This window comes from Episyrphus balteatus, chromosome 3 (genome assembly GCF_945859705.1).
Source record: "Episyrphus balteatus chromosome 3, idEpiBalt1.1, whole genome shotgun sequence".
Lineage (NCBI taxonomy): Eukaryota > Metazoa > Arthropoda > Insecta > Diptera > Syrphidae > Episyrphus > Episyrphus balteatus.
The window spans coordinates 36,303,675-36,318,243 of record NC_079136.1 but is presented as its reverse complement, the minus strand read 5'-3'; the positions used below and the strand labels follow the sequence as shown (position 1 = coordinate 36,318,243).

The 14,569-nt window shown below is 29.5% G+C and overlaps 1 protein-coding gene across 1 annotated transcript; it reads left to right on the top strand.

Annotated features, from left to right (window-relative positions):
• The first annotated feature begins 1,833 nt into the window (after positions 1–1,833).
• LOC129914556 (uncharacterized) lies at positions 1,834–12,272 on the top strand. Its single transcript, XM_055993870.1, has 6 exons — positions 1,834–2,231; positions 2,320–2,601; positions 2,673–2,813; positions 11,388–11,515; positions 11,574–11,704; positions 11,767–12,272. Exons 1-6 carry the CDS (start codon positions 2,007–2,009, stop codon positions 12,255–12,257), a joined length of 1,398 nt encoding a protein of 465 aa, XP_055849845.1. The 5' UTR covers positions 1,834–2,006; the 3' UTR covers positions 12,258–12,272.
• Positions 12,273–14,569: the final 2,297 nt, after the last annotated feature.

Sequence of the window (14,569 nt, the reverse complement as noted above, 5' to 3'; positions counted from 1 at the left end):
CATTTGACATTTCTCAAACGTCAAGCTGAAAGTTTTCTTCGTATTGTTTGTTTATTTGAGAACACCAACTTCAAATAAAGAGTAAATTTTAATTGAATATCGTATTTTTATTGCGGAAAAATATGAAATAAATAAAAAAAAAACAATGTGCGATCAAAATATATTTTTTCCTGGCATAGTTCTTGTGAAAAAGTCAAATTACTGTGACTTTTCTTCTCGTAATTGTCGTCAGAAAATTTTTTCTCTGTAAAACCACAGCATACGGCCAAAATAATAACCTTCTACTTCATCTTCACTCAGATCTTAATAATAACTGCAATTTCCCTTTGATTCTGATTAAAATAAATCTATATTACCGAAGAAAATAAATAAAATTATTGATCAAAGGAATCTCTGGTTTTATTTTGCAGAAATTGTTTTGGTTTCAGCTTGACGTTCGTGTAAAAATTGTTGTCAAATGACACACATACAATCGCAAAAAGAATTCGGTCTGTTTTCATGTTCCTTTTTAACACCAAAAATTCGATTTTTTTTGAGGCGATTCAAAAAATTGAAAGGAATTCGACATAAGTGTGCAACTACTGCTTCCAAACTTTGCAAGTTTTTTCCTGCAATAATGACGTATGGAAGGAAAAATATTTGTTAAATGATTAGGATTACCAACACTTCTACATTTTTCTTCATGGACCACTTGTCAAATTCGTGGTTGTTTTAATTTGTTTTATTTAAAAAAAATTAATTTATAAAAAGTATCAATAAGGTATTTAAAAAAAATCAATAAATAATGTGTATTTAAAAGATTGTGTTATTATTTTGTTATTCAGTATTAAGAGCTGACAAGAATGCGTCGCTCGACACTCGGTGACTAAAATGACAGCTGTAAAAAAATCGCTGTCCAAAATCGCTGAAGAATGAGTGAACAGAATGCAGTCACGCGACGGGCTGTCAAACAACATATAAAAAAAAATGCATGCAAAAAATATCTCTTTTTAGATGAAAAATGCAGTATTTATTATGATTTTTTTGTTTGCATTTTTTCATTTTTTAACAAAAAGTTCCACTGAGAAGAATAAAAAAATAAGAAGCAGTAAACAAGATACAGATAGTGAAAAAACATAAACGTCAAACTCGTCGCGCAACGAAGTTGAAAAAAGTTCAACTTTTGAGTGAATCGCTGAGCGACGAGTGACTGTTGCCGATGGCGATGGGAGACTTCCATACAAATTTCAAATTTTTGACAATCATCATTTTAGTCGCTTAGCACCGAGTGACACATTCTATTCAGCTCTTTACAAACACATGCAAAGCAAACGTCAAAACGGGCACAAAAAAGGATTGATTCACTCCCATAATTTTGGAAAACGACATAAAGTAAAAAGTAATATCGATGGCGGAAAGAAAAATTGTTGTCCTTAATAAATCCTATAAGCCATAACTACATTGGCTCAAAAAGTGAAAAAGTACAAAAGTGAAAATTTTCAAACGCATTTTTGTATAGTATTTCGGGCTAGAAAATTAAAATAAATGATGCAGAATGCTTATTTTTCCGTCCAAAAATCAGTTTGTAAACTCTTTTTTACAAAAAAATCCCGCTAGCGAGAAAAAAAATATTTTCACTTTTGTACTTTTTCAAAAAGTGGTGAATGTAGTTAAGCCTATAGAACGAAAACAATTTAGATTTCCACAGACGATTTATGTTAATACATAGGCTACTTCGATTCGAAAAATTGCACGTGAATCCGCAGGGTTTACACAAGAAGCGTGCAAGTTGTTTACTGAATGCGACCCATCCAGTTTTAGCTTTGAACGCATCCATTAAACTGACAACAAACCTGTTGTTTTCAATTTCAAATGACAACCAAGACCAAAAACCTCTTTGTGCAACCAAGCCGAATCTTCCTTTTATAAATTGGGGATTCCCTACTCCCGTTCAATCCAAAATAACTCTACCGTACTTAAAATCGGTTCTTCCACAAATGTGAAATAATAAAATTCAATTTATAAAAATGTTTAACTGGTCAATAATTCTTATATCAGCACTAACAGCATGGTTAACTTGTTGTGCTGATAGTTCATGGCTCGAGCCAAATGCATGGGAACTTCATTCTCCTTCAGTTTCAACTGAAGTATGTCCAGTCTGTGATATTCCCGCTGGTTCCTCTTTGGACAGTATTACAGCGGTGTTTTATAAAGAAATGATTACTCAACTTTTTAAAAGGGATCAATTTAAGGTGAGCCTTGTTAAAACACTTGGAAGAATTCTTTAATGCAAACAATGACGTCATTCATGATTTGACTATTTATTTAATCTTATCACAGGAAAATCCTAAAACTAGCCATCTAGAAAGAACACTATTACTTTCTTTAACTCCCGCGCAATTAAAAATTCTTGAAAACGCTTCAGATATTCGAGATGTAAATGCCATCGTTATGTTAGCTTTGGCAAGAGCCAAAGATATCGAAGAAGTAAAACCGCCCACAACAAACAACAAGAACGATGAGAGTTCACTTTGGTTCTTGATGGTTATCGCAAAGTACATTTATTATGGTTTTGCTCAAATTGGAACGATATTTATGTTTGTATATCATAGTGGTTCTGAGGTAAGAAATGTTCAAGACTTTTATAATATTTACGTTGCTATCAATTTGGTTTTTTTCTTTGAAATGTTTAGGGTCGTTTTCTTATATCAGTGGGAACAGTTCTGATATCGATTTGGTTCATCCACAGACGGTACAATAAAAGCCTGATTCTCGTTTTCTTGGGTGCATTTATATTGTTTGGATATTTTTGTACATATGTGGAGTGTAATAGGGTAAGTATCTATCTTGGTTTTTTTTTTTTTTGCTTGAGCCCGTTTTCGGTAGAGAATATAATTTGAGCATATTTTTTTAATTCTTATGGCGTTTTCGATTGGCAGTCCGGAAGCGTCCGGAATCATTCTGAAAAAATTTTATTCACACAAAACTGTCAGTTTTGTACGAATAAAACGCTTTCCGAATGATTCCGGACGCTTCCGGACTGCCAATCGAAAACGCCATTAAATTCGTTTCGTAAATTATTTAACTTGAATTTTTACTCCAATCAACCGAATTGTTTTATTATTTTAATCATAATACAGTCAAATAAGGAGAAAAAAGGGGTAAATCTCGGAATGAATGTTAGTAGAAATTTTTTTTGCTCAATATCTTCCTTTTGCCATTCTATAACATATCTCAAAAGTCTAGAAAAATCTCATGTTCGCTTGTCGCGATTTCAAGGTCAAATCGCGAAATGGAGATTTTCAAAATTAGCAAAAATAGGCTATGGTATTATATACACATATGATACATGATTTCAAGGTATTTTTTAATGCTGATTCCAAAAAATCTAAAATCAAGACAATCTGACGTCTCTGGAAAAAGTTATACCTGTTTTTCATCTGTCAACTCATATTATTATAACAGTTACAAACTTACTGCCGAAAAACCCTCAAAAGTTATAGTAGATGAATCAAATTTTGCATGAAGATTTAAGAATCCATCATTATTAAAAATCAAAACAATCCATTACAAAAAATATATATGCCTACGAAATAATGGTATTTTTTGATGGAGGGGCAAATTTTAGGATATGCACTAAAGAAGATTCTTGTTCATCTTAGGAATAAGTGCGAATAGGCTAATTTTTTCATTTTAATCTTTGTTTGGATATTCTTTAACTACCCTCAAAAATCTAAAAAAATCTCATGTCCGCAAGTCCTAATTTTCTTGGTTTGAAGATAAGGTGCAGATTTTAAAAAATTGAAAAACTACACTTCAGATATTTGTGTCAGATCAACATGAATAAGGTGCATTACTTTTCAGGGATGGTCAGGTTGACTTGTTTGTGAGTTTTGTTGGAATAAGTGTTAAAAAATACCTTTAAATCATGTCGCTTATGTTGGTATACATTAGAGTGACCGCAAGAAATCAATTTTCGAAATTTGGTCGGGGGAACCCCATAAAATGTTCCGCCTTTGCAGATTTTTAGATAGCCAAAATTTCAGCTCGATTGGATAACTCTAAATGGTGCCGACACTCGCTCAAAGTATCAAAAATCTCTGTTTTTTCACTGTTTTTCGAAGAAAATTAGCTCTAGCTCCCAAACAGATCGGGTTATTTTCACTTTTTATATATTTAATTAAAGGTAGTGTTGCTACACATAATTCAGATGCTAAATTTGTTTAGTTTTACCAAAAAAAAAATTTTGTCATCAATTTAAATTTTCAGTACTTACCTCAAAAAGAGCTGAAGTGCAAACTCGATTTAAAATGAAACTTTTTTTTAAACTGTTTGATTTAAAAAAACGAAACATTTAACAGAATTCTAAGGCTGTGTGTGAATTGCGTTAAATAGTTAACACTGTGTAAAATTTTTGACACTATTGAGGTGAACAAAAAAATTTCAGCTGTATGGCTTATTGTTTAATATTTTTCTCTGCCTCTTTTCTGCTATGAAACTCCTTTTTAATAAAAAAAAAAAAAAACAAAACAAAACCATCTGCAAAAAAAATTTAACTCAAATTTAACCAGGTCCCAGAGCCCAATAAATTTTTAACAGCTGAAAATTTTTTATTCACCTAAACAGTGTCAAATATTTTACACTATGTGAACTATTTTACGCAATTCACACACGGCCTAAAAAACAAAAAAAAAAAATAACATCGTGTTACATTTCTTATACATAATTAATGAAGTAAATACTAAAAAAATTTAATCAACAGATTTACAAAGTAGTTTTGGAAGCATCAGGATACAATTTTCGGCACTCACTGACTACTTGAAGTACATATTGTTTTTGTTCCTCATCTTTAGTTAAAAGGTTATTAAAATCCGTTATTAATTTGACTCCTCTTTCTGTGATGTCATTTACGACTTTAAGTGATTGCACTTTTTTAAAGCCTTCTTTAAAATGCGGGTTTTCGGGCCAAAGATTTGGAGGTTCTTTGAGAAAACTTGTGTCTATTTTCAATCGGCTGAAAAAGTTCAATGTTTCTTTGTTCAAAATATTTTTTAACCCTGCTGTGACAAATTGTTCATCTTCATGTGTCTGTAGCTTTGGATTTACTATTCTGTTGGTTTCCGTTTCACTGGTTTTCAAAATTATGTTGGCCGTTTCTAATTTTGTTCGCCATCTGGTAAAGTAAGGTCAAAGAACGCCAGACCTGCCTGCTCTGAAATATCTTTGTCTATCTTGCGTTATTCAATGCAATTACGCAAAAGATCAAGATCTTGTTTAGGAGCCAGATAAGCTCTTGGGGCATTAAACCAAGCAAAAGTTTTTTCTTGTTTAATGTAAGTTTGATTTTGAAACTACAAAGTCAATTGGATTTTGCCCTAGTGCTTCTATTGTAGCTATAATTATGCGAGAAGCATTTCTATCAGATGCCTTACATCGATCCAATAACAAAGAAAGTTTCATTGTTAATAGCTCTTTCACCCCACGACTATACCTCATACTTTTGCTACCCGAGGGCCCAGAGATAGAGAAACATCCATTCTATCCCTATCCGCAGAATAAAACAGTTAAAAAAAAGTTTAAATTTAAATTTTAATTGTGGTAAGTACTGAAAATTTAAATTGATGACAATATTTTTCTTTTTTAGTAAAACTAAACAAATTAAGCATCTGAATTATGTGTAACAACACTACCTTTAATTAAATATATAAAAAGTGAAAATAACCCGATCTGTTTGGGAGCTAGAGCTAATTTTCTTCGAAAAACAGTGAAAAAACAGAGATTTTTGATACTTTGAGCGAGTGTCGGCACCATTTAGAGTTATCCAATCGAGCTGAAATTTTGGCTATCTAAAAATCTGCAAAGGCGGAACATTTTATGGGGTTCCCCCGAAAAAAATTTGACAAAAAAATTTTTTCTATGGGAGTTGCGGTCACTCTAGTATACATATACAAATTTAAACTTTTCTTATTAATTTTTTAAAATCTGCACCTTATTTTCAAACCAAGAAAATTAGGACTTGCGGACATGAGATTTTTTTAGATTTTTGAGGGTAGTTAAAGAATATCCAAACAAAGATTAAAATGAAAAAATTAGCCTATTAGCACTTATTCCTTAGATGAACAAGAATCTTCTTTAGTGCATATCCTAAAATTTGCCGCTCCATCAAAAAATACCATTATTTCGTAGGTATATATATTTTTTGTAATGGATTGTTTTGATTTTTAATAATGATGGATTCTAAAATCTTCATGCAAAATTTGATTCATCTACCATAACTTTTAAGGGTTTTTCGGCAGTAAGTTTGCAACTGTTATAATAATATGAGTTGACAGATGAAAAACAGGTATAACTTTTTCCAGAGACGTCAGATTGTCTTGATTTTAGATTTTTTGGAATCAGCATTAAAAAATACCTTGAAAACATGTATCATATGTATGTGTATATAATATCATAGCCTATTTTTGCTAATTTTGAAAATCTCCATTTCGCGATTTGACCTTGAAATCGCGACAAGCGAACATGAGATTTTTCTAGACTTTTGAGATATGTTATAGAATGGCAAAAGGAAGATATTGAGCAAAAAAAATGTCTACTAACATTCATTCCGAGGTTATACCCTTATTTGACTGGATTATCATTAAAATTTAAGTTTACTTTATTTATTGTAATCTTTGTAAATATTTGTCAATTAATAAATATCTAGGTGTTTTACATAAGATGTCAGAGACCATACTACCAATATTTCCATACGAAGATTTTAGAGTATAAAATCTGTAGAAATCTCTGAAAAGAACTCGCTATTTGTTTTGATTTTGTGAGAAAGGTCACTCAGTCGTTGGTGGTAGGCGTGATACTTTTGTCTATCGGTTTTAAATTGGGGCATTTGGGCATTGAACCTCCGCACTGAAGCTGTTCGCAATCGGTAGCTTCCTCAAGATGGTGGTCAATTTAAATTTTTCCAACTCTACTAAATCTCTTTTCTTTTTTTCCATTTGTTAAATTACTGAGAAAATTTTTGTAACTTAAATTATAGATGTTCTAGATTTAAATCTAAATGCATTTTTGTAAATTTATATCCTTTTTTTTTGAATAAATGAAAAATGAAATGAAAAAATGAAAATTCTCGGCAACTCGTCTGTTTCGAACATCCAGGAGACTTTTAAAACGCCTGAATTCTTGTCTGTCGGTCGACACCCAACTTATTTAGTGATATGTCTTATCTTTAAACATTGTGTCAGGATTTGCAGAAATACATTTCGCCGTTGTCACTGCGATTACCAACTCCCTTCATTAGTCTAATTCCCTGGCTGTCATGTAGAACCTTAGCTTTGAAGTCCCTCGTAATAATGATATAAAATCGGACTGGTTTTTATGAAATTTAGGAAATTAATAAGCTGCTATTAACAACTCCAGTTTCGCGAGCGCTTTCGGAGTAAGAGTACAGTAGTACCGTCATAAGTGTCGGAGTCTTTAACTTGCCCAAATACACCGTGGCGTAATGTAGAAAATCCAAAAATTCGATTTTTTAAGTTTTTCCTGCTTTATTAGTCCGGTCAAATTAGACTAAAATAAGGGGTTGAGGTTACATTAATTCCCAGCAAGCTGAAAATTGGTAGGATTGTTGAAAACACCATCATAAATTAAATCTAAAAAGTCCTCATCGATCCGAGGTGTGGAAAAAAATTTACGGGGGGGTCAAAGGTCACAAAAACTGGTTTTTCACGATTTTCAGCAAAACGGTAAGTCTTATCAAAAAATTTTCAATGCAAGAATTGTAGACCAGGTCATTATATATAAAAAGTGTCATGACACTTTTTTTCCTGAGACCCACCGTTTCTTAGGTATAACGATTCAAAAAGTTGAAGTTGAGTTGTAATCCTCATAATCAGGCCTATTCTGAAAAAAACTCCCAACTGAAAAGATCTTGAAATTTCTTTATGTTTTTTAGCTTAAATTTCGTTCTTCAATGGTTAAGAATATGGGAAAGCAAAAAAAAAAAAAATGGAAATTTTCACCATTTGTCCGATTGGGGCCCTTCTCCCGAAACCAATTTCCCTGGGAATTTTTGTTTAGAATAGGTCTGAACATATACAGGGTGTCCGATAGAGAATGGACAACCCTAAGACGGCTGATAGCCACTCTTATGACTGTTCTAAAAACAGATAGAAAAAAGTTCTATCACAACCAGTTCATAAAATATTGGCTTTTTTTCGTTCAGTGTATTTTAAATTTTATCATTTTATGTTTTCGTTCACTACAACCACGAATGAATGAATTTTATTTATTTCTTTTTTTTTATAATTTTCTACAATAATTGGATGAGTACATAAACGCTTTAAAAACTGCAAAGCTATTGCACATTTTCGTAAAAAAAAATTTGAAATCTGTTTTTTGATGCAAAATGTGAAAAAAGTATTTTATGAAAAATTTTAAACACCTGGGGGCCAATTCACTTATTCACAGAACCAGAATTGGCCCCCTGTGGTATAAAATAAACCTATGGAAACCTAAGTGGCCAACTTTCTTAAAAATATTCTCGAGAAACTGATGTTTGAGATAATGAAGATAAGTAATCCTGACCAACAGCTCGCTGGAAGGATCCTTGAGCAAAAACACGCAATGCACATAGCACTTAAGTGTGCGCTGGAAGTGCATGTATCCTTGATGATGATTCAAGAAATGGGATTATTTCATCTATTAGAACTCTGCATAAATGTTTTGGAAAGCGGTATAGCTGTATGAAATGCTCCTCCGTTATCATCTCGAAAGGATTTTCGTTGTCTCTTAAATTTCTTCTGATTATTCTCATGTTATTTCTAAAAGAGAATAAATCTATTTGTATGGTAATATAGCGTACATATTTATGTATCGAACCTTTGCGTATTCCTCCGATTTGTTTGAATTAGAAGTCTAACATAAATTGAAGGCATTTTAATAAATGCTTAGAAATAACAACCAAATTGAAACAAGAATTTAAAAATATTATTTTTCGTTTTGACATTTGAAACAGTTCAAAATATTCACCAATGTGAAAGTTTTTGAATTCAACACGATGTTTTCATTCGCAGGACGAGAATCGCTTTTTCATTTCAAATGAATCGAAAAAGTGAAAATGTGTGAAAGCGAAAATGAAAGTTTTTTTTTCGATTCACGTGTTCACAGAACCAGAATTGGCCCCCAGTTCTGGAAGGAAATCTTTTGTCTAACATTGTGATGGTAATGATGAAAACCAAGAATGAAAAATTTCAGGAATAACACCTTTCTTACAAATGAGGCGTTCAGAATAATAAAGGGTGAAGTCCACTTCTCTATACATAAGTCGAATTTTTAAAGGTCTTTAAAATTAAGGGTTTTGTTCTATACAAGAAAGAAATCTGTGAAACCTTTATTTCAAAAGTTCCTTTAGTTCTTGAGAAAAGGCTTTTCAAAGTTCAAAATAATGCACAAATTTCAAATGGACTTAACCCATTATTACTCTGAACACCTCATATATCAATCAGGTCTTTCTCCTAGTTGTGCTAATTTAATAGGTTCGGTGTACCCTGTTCAGTCTTGGCCATTTTTTTACCGGCAGATAATTAGGAACAGGGTTTCTCCCTCTTCGAAAATTCTTTAAAACGTTCAAGTTTCGAAAACTGTGGTCAAATTCATATTAAGTTTGAAGTATTCCCGGTTTATTTTTTCGTATCGAAAACATTTAATTTGAAGCCAGTTAAGAACGAGAATTCTAATTCATTTTTAAAAGGTTATTAAGGTTCATATAGAAAATTCAAGTCGTCTTTACTCGCTGATAAACTTACAATTTGTATTAATCTATTACATTTGACCGTTTTTTTCTTACATTTACCTCACAAGATACTTTGTAAGTCATTTTTCAAATTTAAAAATGTTGTTTTGAAGACAGGAAAAATGCACTAAGTCTGATTAATGCTTTCTCTTGCTATAAACTGGTACTGATTTAATTTTTCTTGCGTTACAGGTAAAAAGCACTAAGTCAACTTAGTGCGTTGTGCCTGTATTAAAGTTATTTTTTCTGACTTCGTGCAAAAATATACCTCAAATAATTCATAAAGTACGCCAAATATTTCTTAGTGTGGTATTTTACTAGATCGATATCATCATTCTGAACCGTTTTGCATTTAAATCTAAAAATCCTTAAAATATGACTTAGTGCGTTTTGGCAGCATACCGACGCACAGTGTGTAATTTTGCCAATCTAGCGGAACTTTAATCAAAAATAAATGTCTCTCAAATGCGACAAAATTGGTATCATATGAAAGGTAAAACCTCTGGCAATAGAGTGTTAAAAAAAAAAACAAGAAAACAACTGTATTTACCGTTCAACAGAATCACAAACATCAGCTTGGTTCAAGAGAAAAAAAAATTGAAGCTCATTGCTTTTCTTGTGTCAAGTTGATAACAGCGTGGTCAAGTGGAAAATAAGTTTTATAAATTAAATTTATTTTATTTATTTTTGGTAATATATTATAACTTCTCAGGGTAAGCAATTTTTTTGTGCACTTACAAATAAAAAAAAAAAAGTCGTTTGTTTGAAGTCCTTAAAAGTGATGTTTTTTAATTGTGTTCTGTAACTTTGTGAAGCGTTTTAAAAATGTATCCTCGTGTATATTTCGTGTTATTGGGTTTAAAATCTCCGTTGGTATATTCTGTGTTAGAATTTCTTTACTTTCCATGCTTTAGACTGCTGACCCCATACAAATTTTTTTTTTTTGTTCAGGTACATAGGCCAAAAACCAATTTTTTGATCTTTTGAAAAATCGCACATCACATTTTTACAAATTGAAAATGACTTTTTTAGATTCTTGTTGGCAAAATAAGACAAAAAGATTAAATAAAATTTTTCGATATTTTGCTTCGTTTTCGAAATAGAGACAGTTTAAGAACCAACTCCCAAAATCGTTTGCTCGATGTCGGCTCTTCCCCACCCATTGTGGTACATTTTGTACTCGTATAATACATATTGGACATATAGTTAGATATATAATTTTGAAAATCAATAAAACCCTTGTAGAAATACAATACTAAACAAAATTAAGCTGGTTTGCATCAAAAAAATTAAGTTTACTTGGAATTAGAATTAAGTACTGCTAGATTGGCAAAATTGCACACTGTGCGACGCTATCTTCAATTTCAACCCTCTCATTAAATAGCACTCTGGGTTTTATCTTCTTTTATAATCCATTGAACGATTCCTTCCCGCGAACGTCTTGTGTCGAATTCCTTTAAAAAAAATCGATTTTGTGTTCAGTAAAACATGATCGGCAGATTGTATGGATCCTAAAACGCATTAATTCGATTTTTTTAAAAGGAATTCCGCATTGATTCCTTTCTGTAAATAAAAAAAAAAAATCAATCCACCTTTTAAATATTTCATTTTTTCATTTCAGAAACTGGAAAAAGAAGAATATATTCAATTTATCAGAGAAACTGAACCGGAAGAACCGAATTTTTTTACAAAAAATTTTGGCAGGTTCTTTAAATTATCGGCGAGAGAAGAAAAGATACAGAAAATCGAGTATGAATGACAAATGAATTGAAACAATTAAACCTATTAATAAAATTACTATTTCCAGAAATCAATCGAAACTAAAGTTGCCTTTCTGTAGACCCGATCATGTAGCTATTATGTATTTCAACGAAATGTTCTTCAATCAGCTGCAAGTTATAGTGGAAAAAATAGCTGATTCAATGACTGTTATTCAAAGTAATACAACATTTTATTAATTTCTGGAATAATCTAATTTACTTTTTGTTTTTTTTTTTTAGATAAAGTTCCGTTCCCTTATAATTATTTGGGAATGATTGCTTTCCCCTTTCTTTTTTTAACCATCCTACCGTTACTCTTTCAAAATATTCTCAATCCAGTTTCATGGTTTAAGATTTTTCAAGGCTCTACTTCAGAGCAAGAAAAGAGAAATAACAATAATTCTTCGGCTGAAGGAGATCGTCTTTCAGGAGAAAATTTAAAAATTGTTCTAGATGCTCTGAAAATTAAAGATCAAGTTGAATCAAAACCGAAATATTCTGCAGTTGAAGATGTTAAAGATATTAAAGATATTAAAAATGCTCCTCAAGCTATTGGTCCAAAATTAGATGATAGTTTTAGTGATGATCTTCCTCAAGATGTTCCTGCAAAATTAGATGAAAGTTTAAGCAACTATTCGCAAAATTCTACTGCAGAATTAAATGAAAGTTTAACTGAATCAGATAAAGGAGAAACCGTCATTGAAAATGGAAATGCAAAAAAAGAAAGCTAAAATAATTTATTTTAAGATGTAACTTTTTTTATATTATTTTTTTGTAATGTTGTTTTAATTTATATAATTTTAAGATTAATACTCAAAAGTTAAGAGATGTTAAACATTTTTTTTTTAATAAATCGAAATTGTGTTTTAAATAAATTTGATTTGTTTTAATTTAATAAAAGGAATCAAAACATGTTACTGTGTGTGGCAAAGTAAGGTTAAATCATAAGAAGCTCCGAGTTGTTCGACAAGTAGGTTCCTAACTCGTGTCTTTGCCCTACATCCACTTTAACCATAACATAAACTAACATACATGAGCGGTATCGAATCCATACAATTTAGTATTTTTGTTTCCGAGGACCGTTACCGTGAAGCTGTGTGGAAAAAAATGCAGAAACAACCATATGTAATTCATTTAAATAAAAAACACAATAAATTTATTATTATTTTAATGAAAGTATCTTTTTTATTTAACTATATTTTTAATGTATATCATTTTCAATATATATAATATTGTGTATACATATTATTTTTTTTTAACAATAGTAAGTACTTTTTTTTGTTTAATAATCAATATGTTTTCATGTATTTATGGTATTTTATTTTTTGTTTTTCAATATATTCATATCGTACTAGTTTCAAATTTATTTTTTATAAAAAAAATTGTCATATATATATTATTATATGCATATTAGCAAAGAATTTTTTTTATTTATGTTTTAATAATTTTACTAAGTATTATAATAATTTGTATGAACTCCATGCACCATAATTTGGTGTTTTTATGTATTTGTTTTTGTTTGTTGTATTTATTTAATTTATCAATTTATTAAACAAAATAAACTACCTTTTTTTAACTATGCATTTCTATTTTTTTTTATATATTTCTACACCTATGGTCCATGGATTTATTTTTTTTTTTAATTGAAACTCAATATTTTAAACAGAGATTTTATTATTTTTTTTTTGTTTAAGTAGTTACATATACATATAATATTGTTAGTAAAAACAGATATACATATATAAATTTTCCTAAAACAAAGCAAGAAAATAAAAAACTGAGTTAATTATATGCCTTACATTTGAAATCTTTACATTTTTTCTTTTTTAAAGAATTGTGTTTAATAATTCGTTGTATTTCTCAATCAATTTTGAAAACAAAAAAATTATTTTCTTTTTTAAAGTAGATATATGTATGTATGTATCAATATTTTTTTTATATATATATTTTTATTATATATGTTCTTAAAACAATACAAGTTTGCATTTTCGTTTTAATTATTTCACAATGTTTGTTGTAATATGTATACGTTTATATATTGTTTTTTGTTTTTTTTTTCATTTGCAAAAAATGCACATTTTTATATATATGTATGTATGTATGTATATATGTATGTATTATGTATTGTATAACAAAAAAAATTATTTCCAGAACAGAATTAGCCAACAAAATAATTATTTTTTTTTAAATAGCTACGAATTTGACTTAAAAATCTAATAAATATTAAGGCAATACACTGGAATATGCTATTAAGACGTTTTATTTTTTTGTTTTCAATTTAATTAAAATGTTTAATTATGTTTTTATTAATTGTTTTTTTTTTTTTCGTTTTAAGTAACCGTATAATGCTTAAAAATTATTAAGTTAATATACTTTATATTCAAAATTTAATTAACTCTTATTTTAAGTTTGTGTTAAAGCTTTCATCAAATCTAAAAAGAGTCGTGTTTTTTGTTTTTATTTTGTCTTGGTAATAAACAAATATTATTTACATAAATATATAAAAACAATAAAATATTTATTTTTTTATTAATTTGTTTTAATGGCATATTAGCGATATTTTTTGTAATAAGTTGTAAGAAGTTTTTTTTTCTTTTTTGTTTTTTTTTTTTTTTTGTTGAGAAAAGTGTAGAAACTTAGTAAGAGTAGAAATTTTTTTTCTACTATAGGTACGCTCCCTTACAAAATGTGTACTTTATTTTTATATATTTTTTTCTTGTTGTTGTTTTTGTGATTAAAGGAACATATAATATAAAAATTTGTTTATGTTATATATTAAATTCTTTTTTTTTATTATTATTATTTTCTTTAACTTATATTTATTTTAAAGAGTTGTAGCATATTTATAAGTAAAAATAAAGTGTAACTATGGTTCTAAATATATATTTGTCTTGTGCAACAAAGTCTTAAATTGAAAAACTATTAAATAAATTACTAATTATATTATTATTTAATAAATAATTTAATAAATATTATATTAAAAGTATATAGTAAATTATTTTCAATGGAAAATCTTATTCACAATTGGTCCACTTTAAAAGTT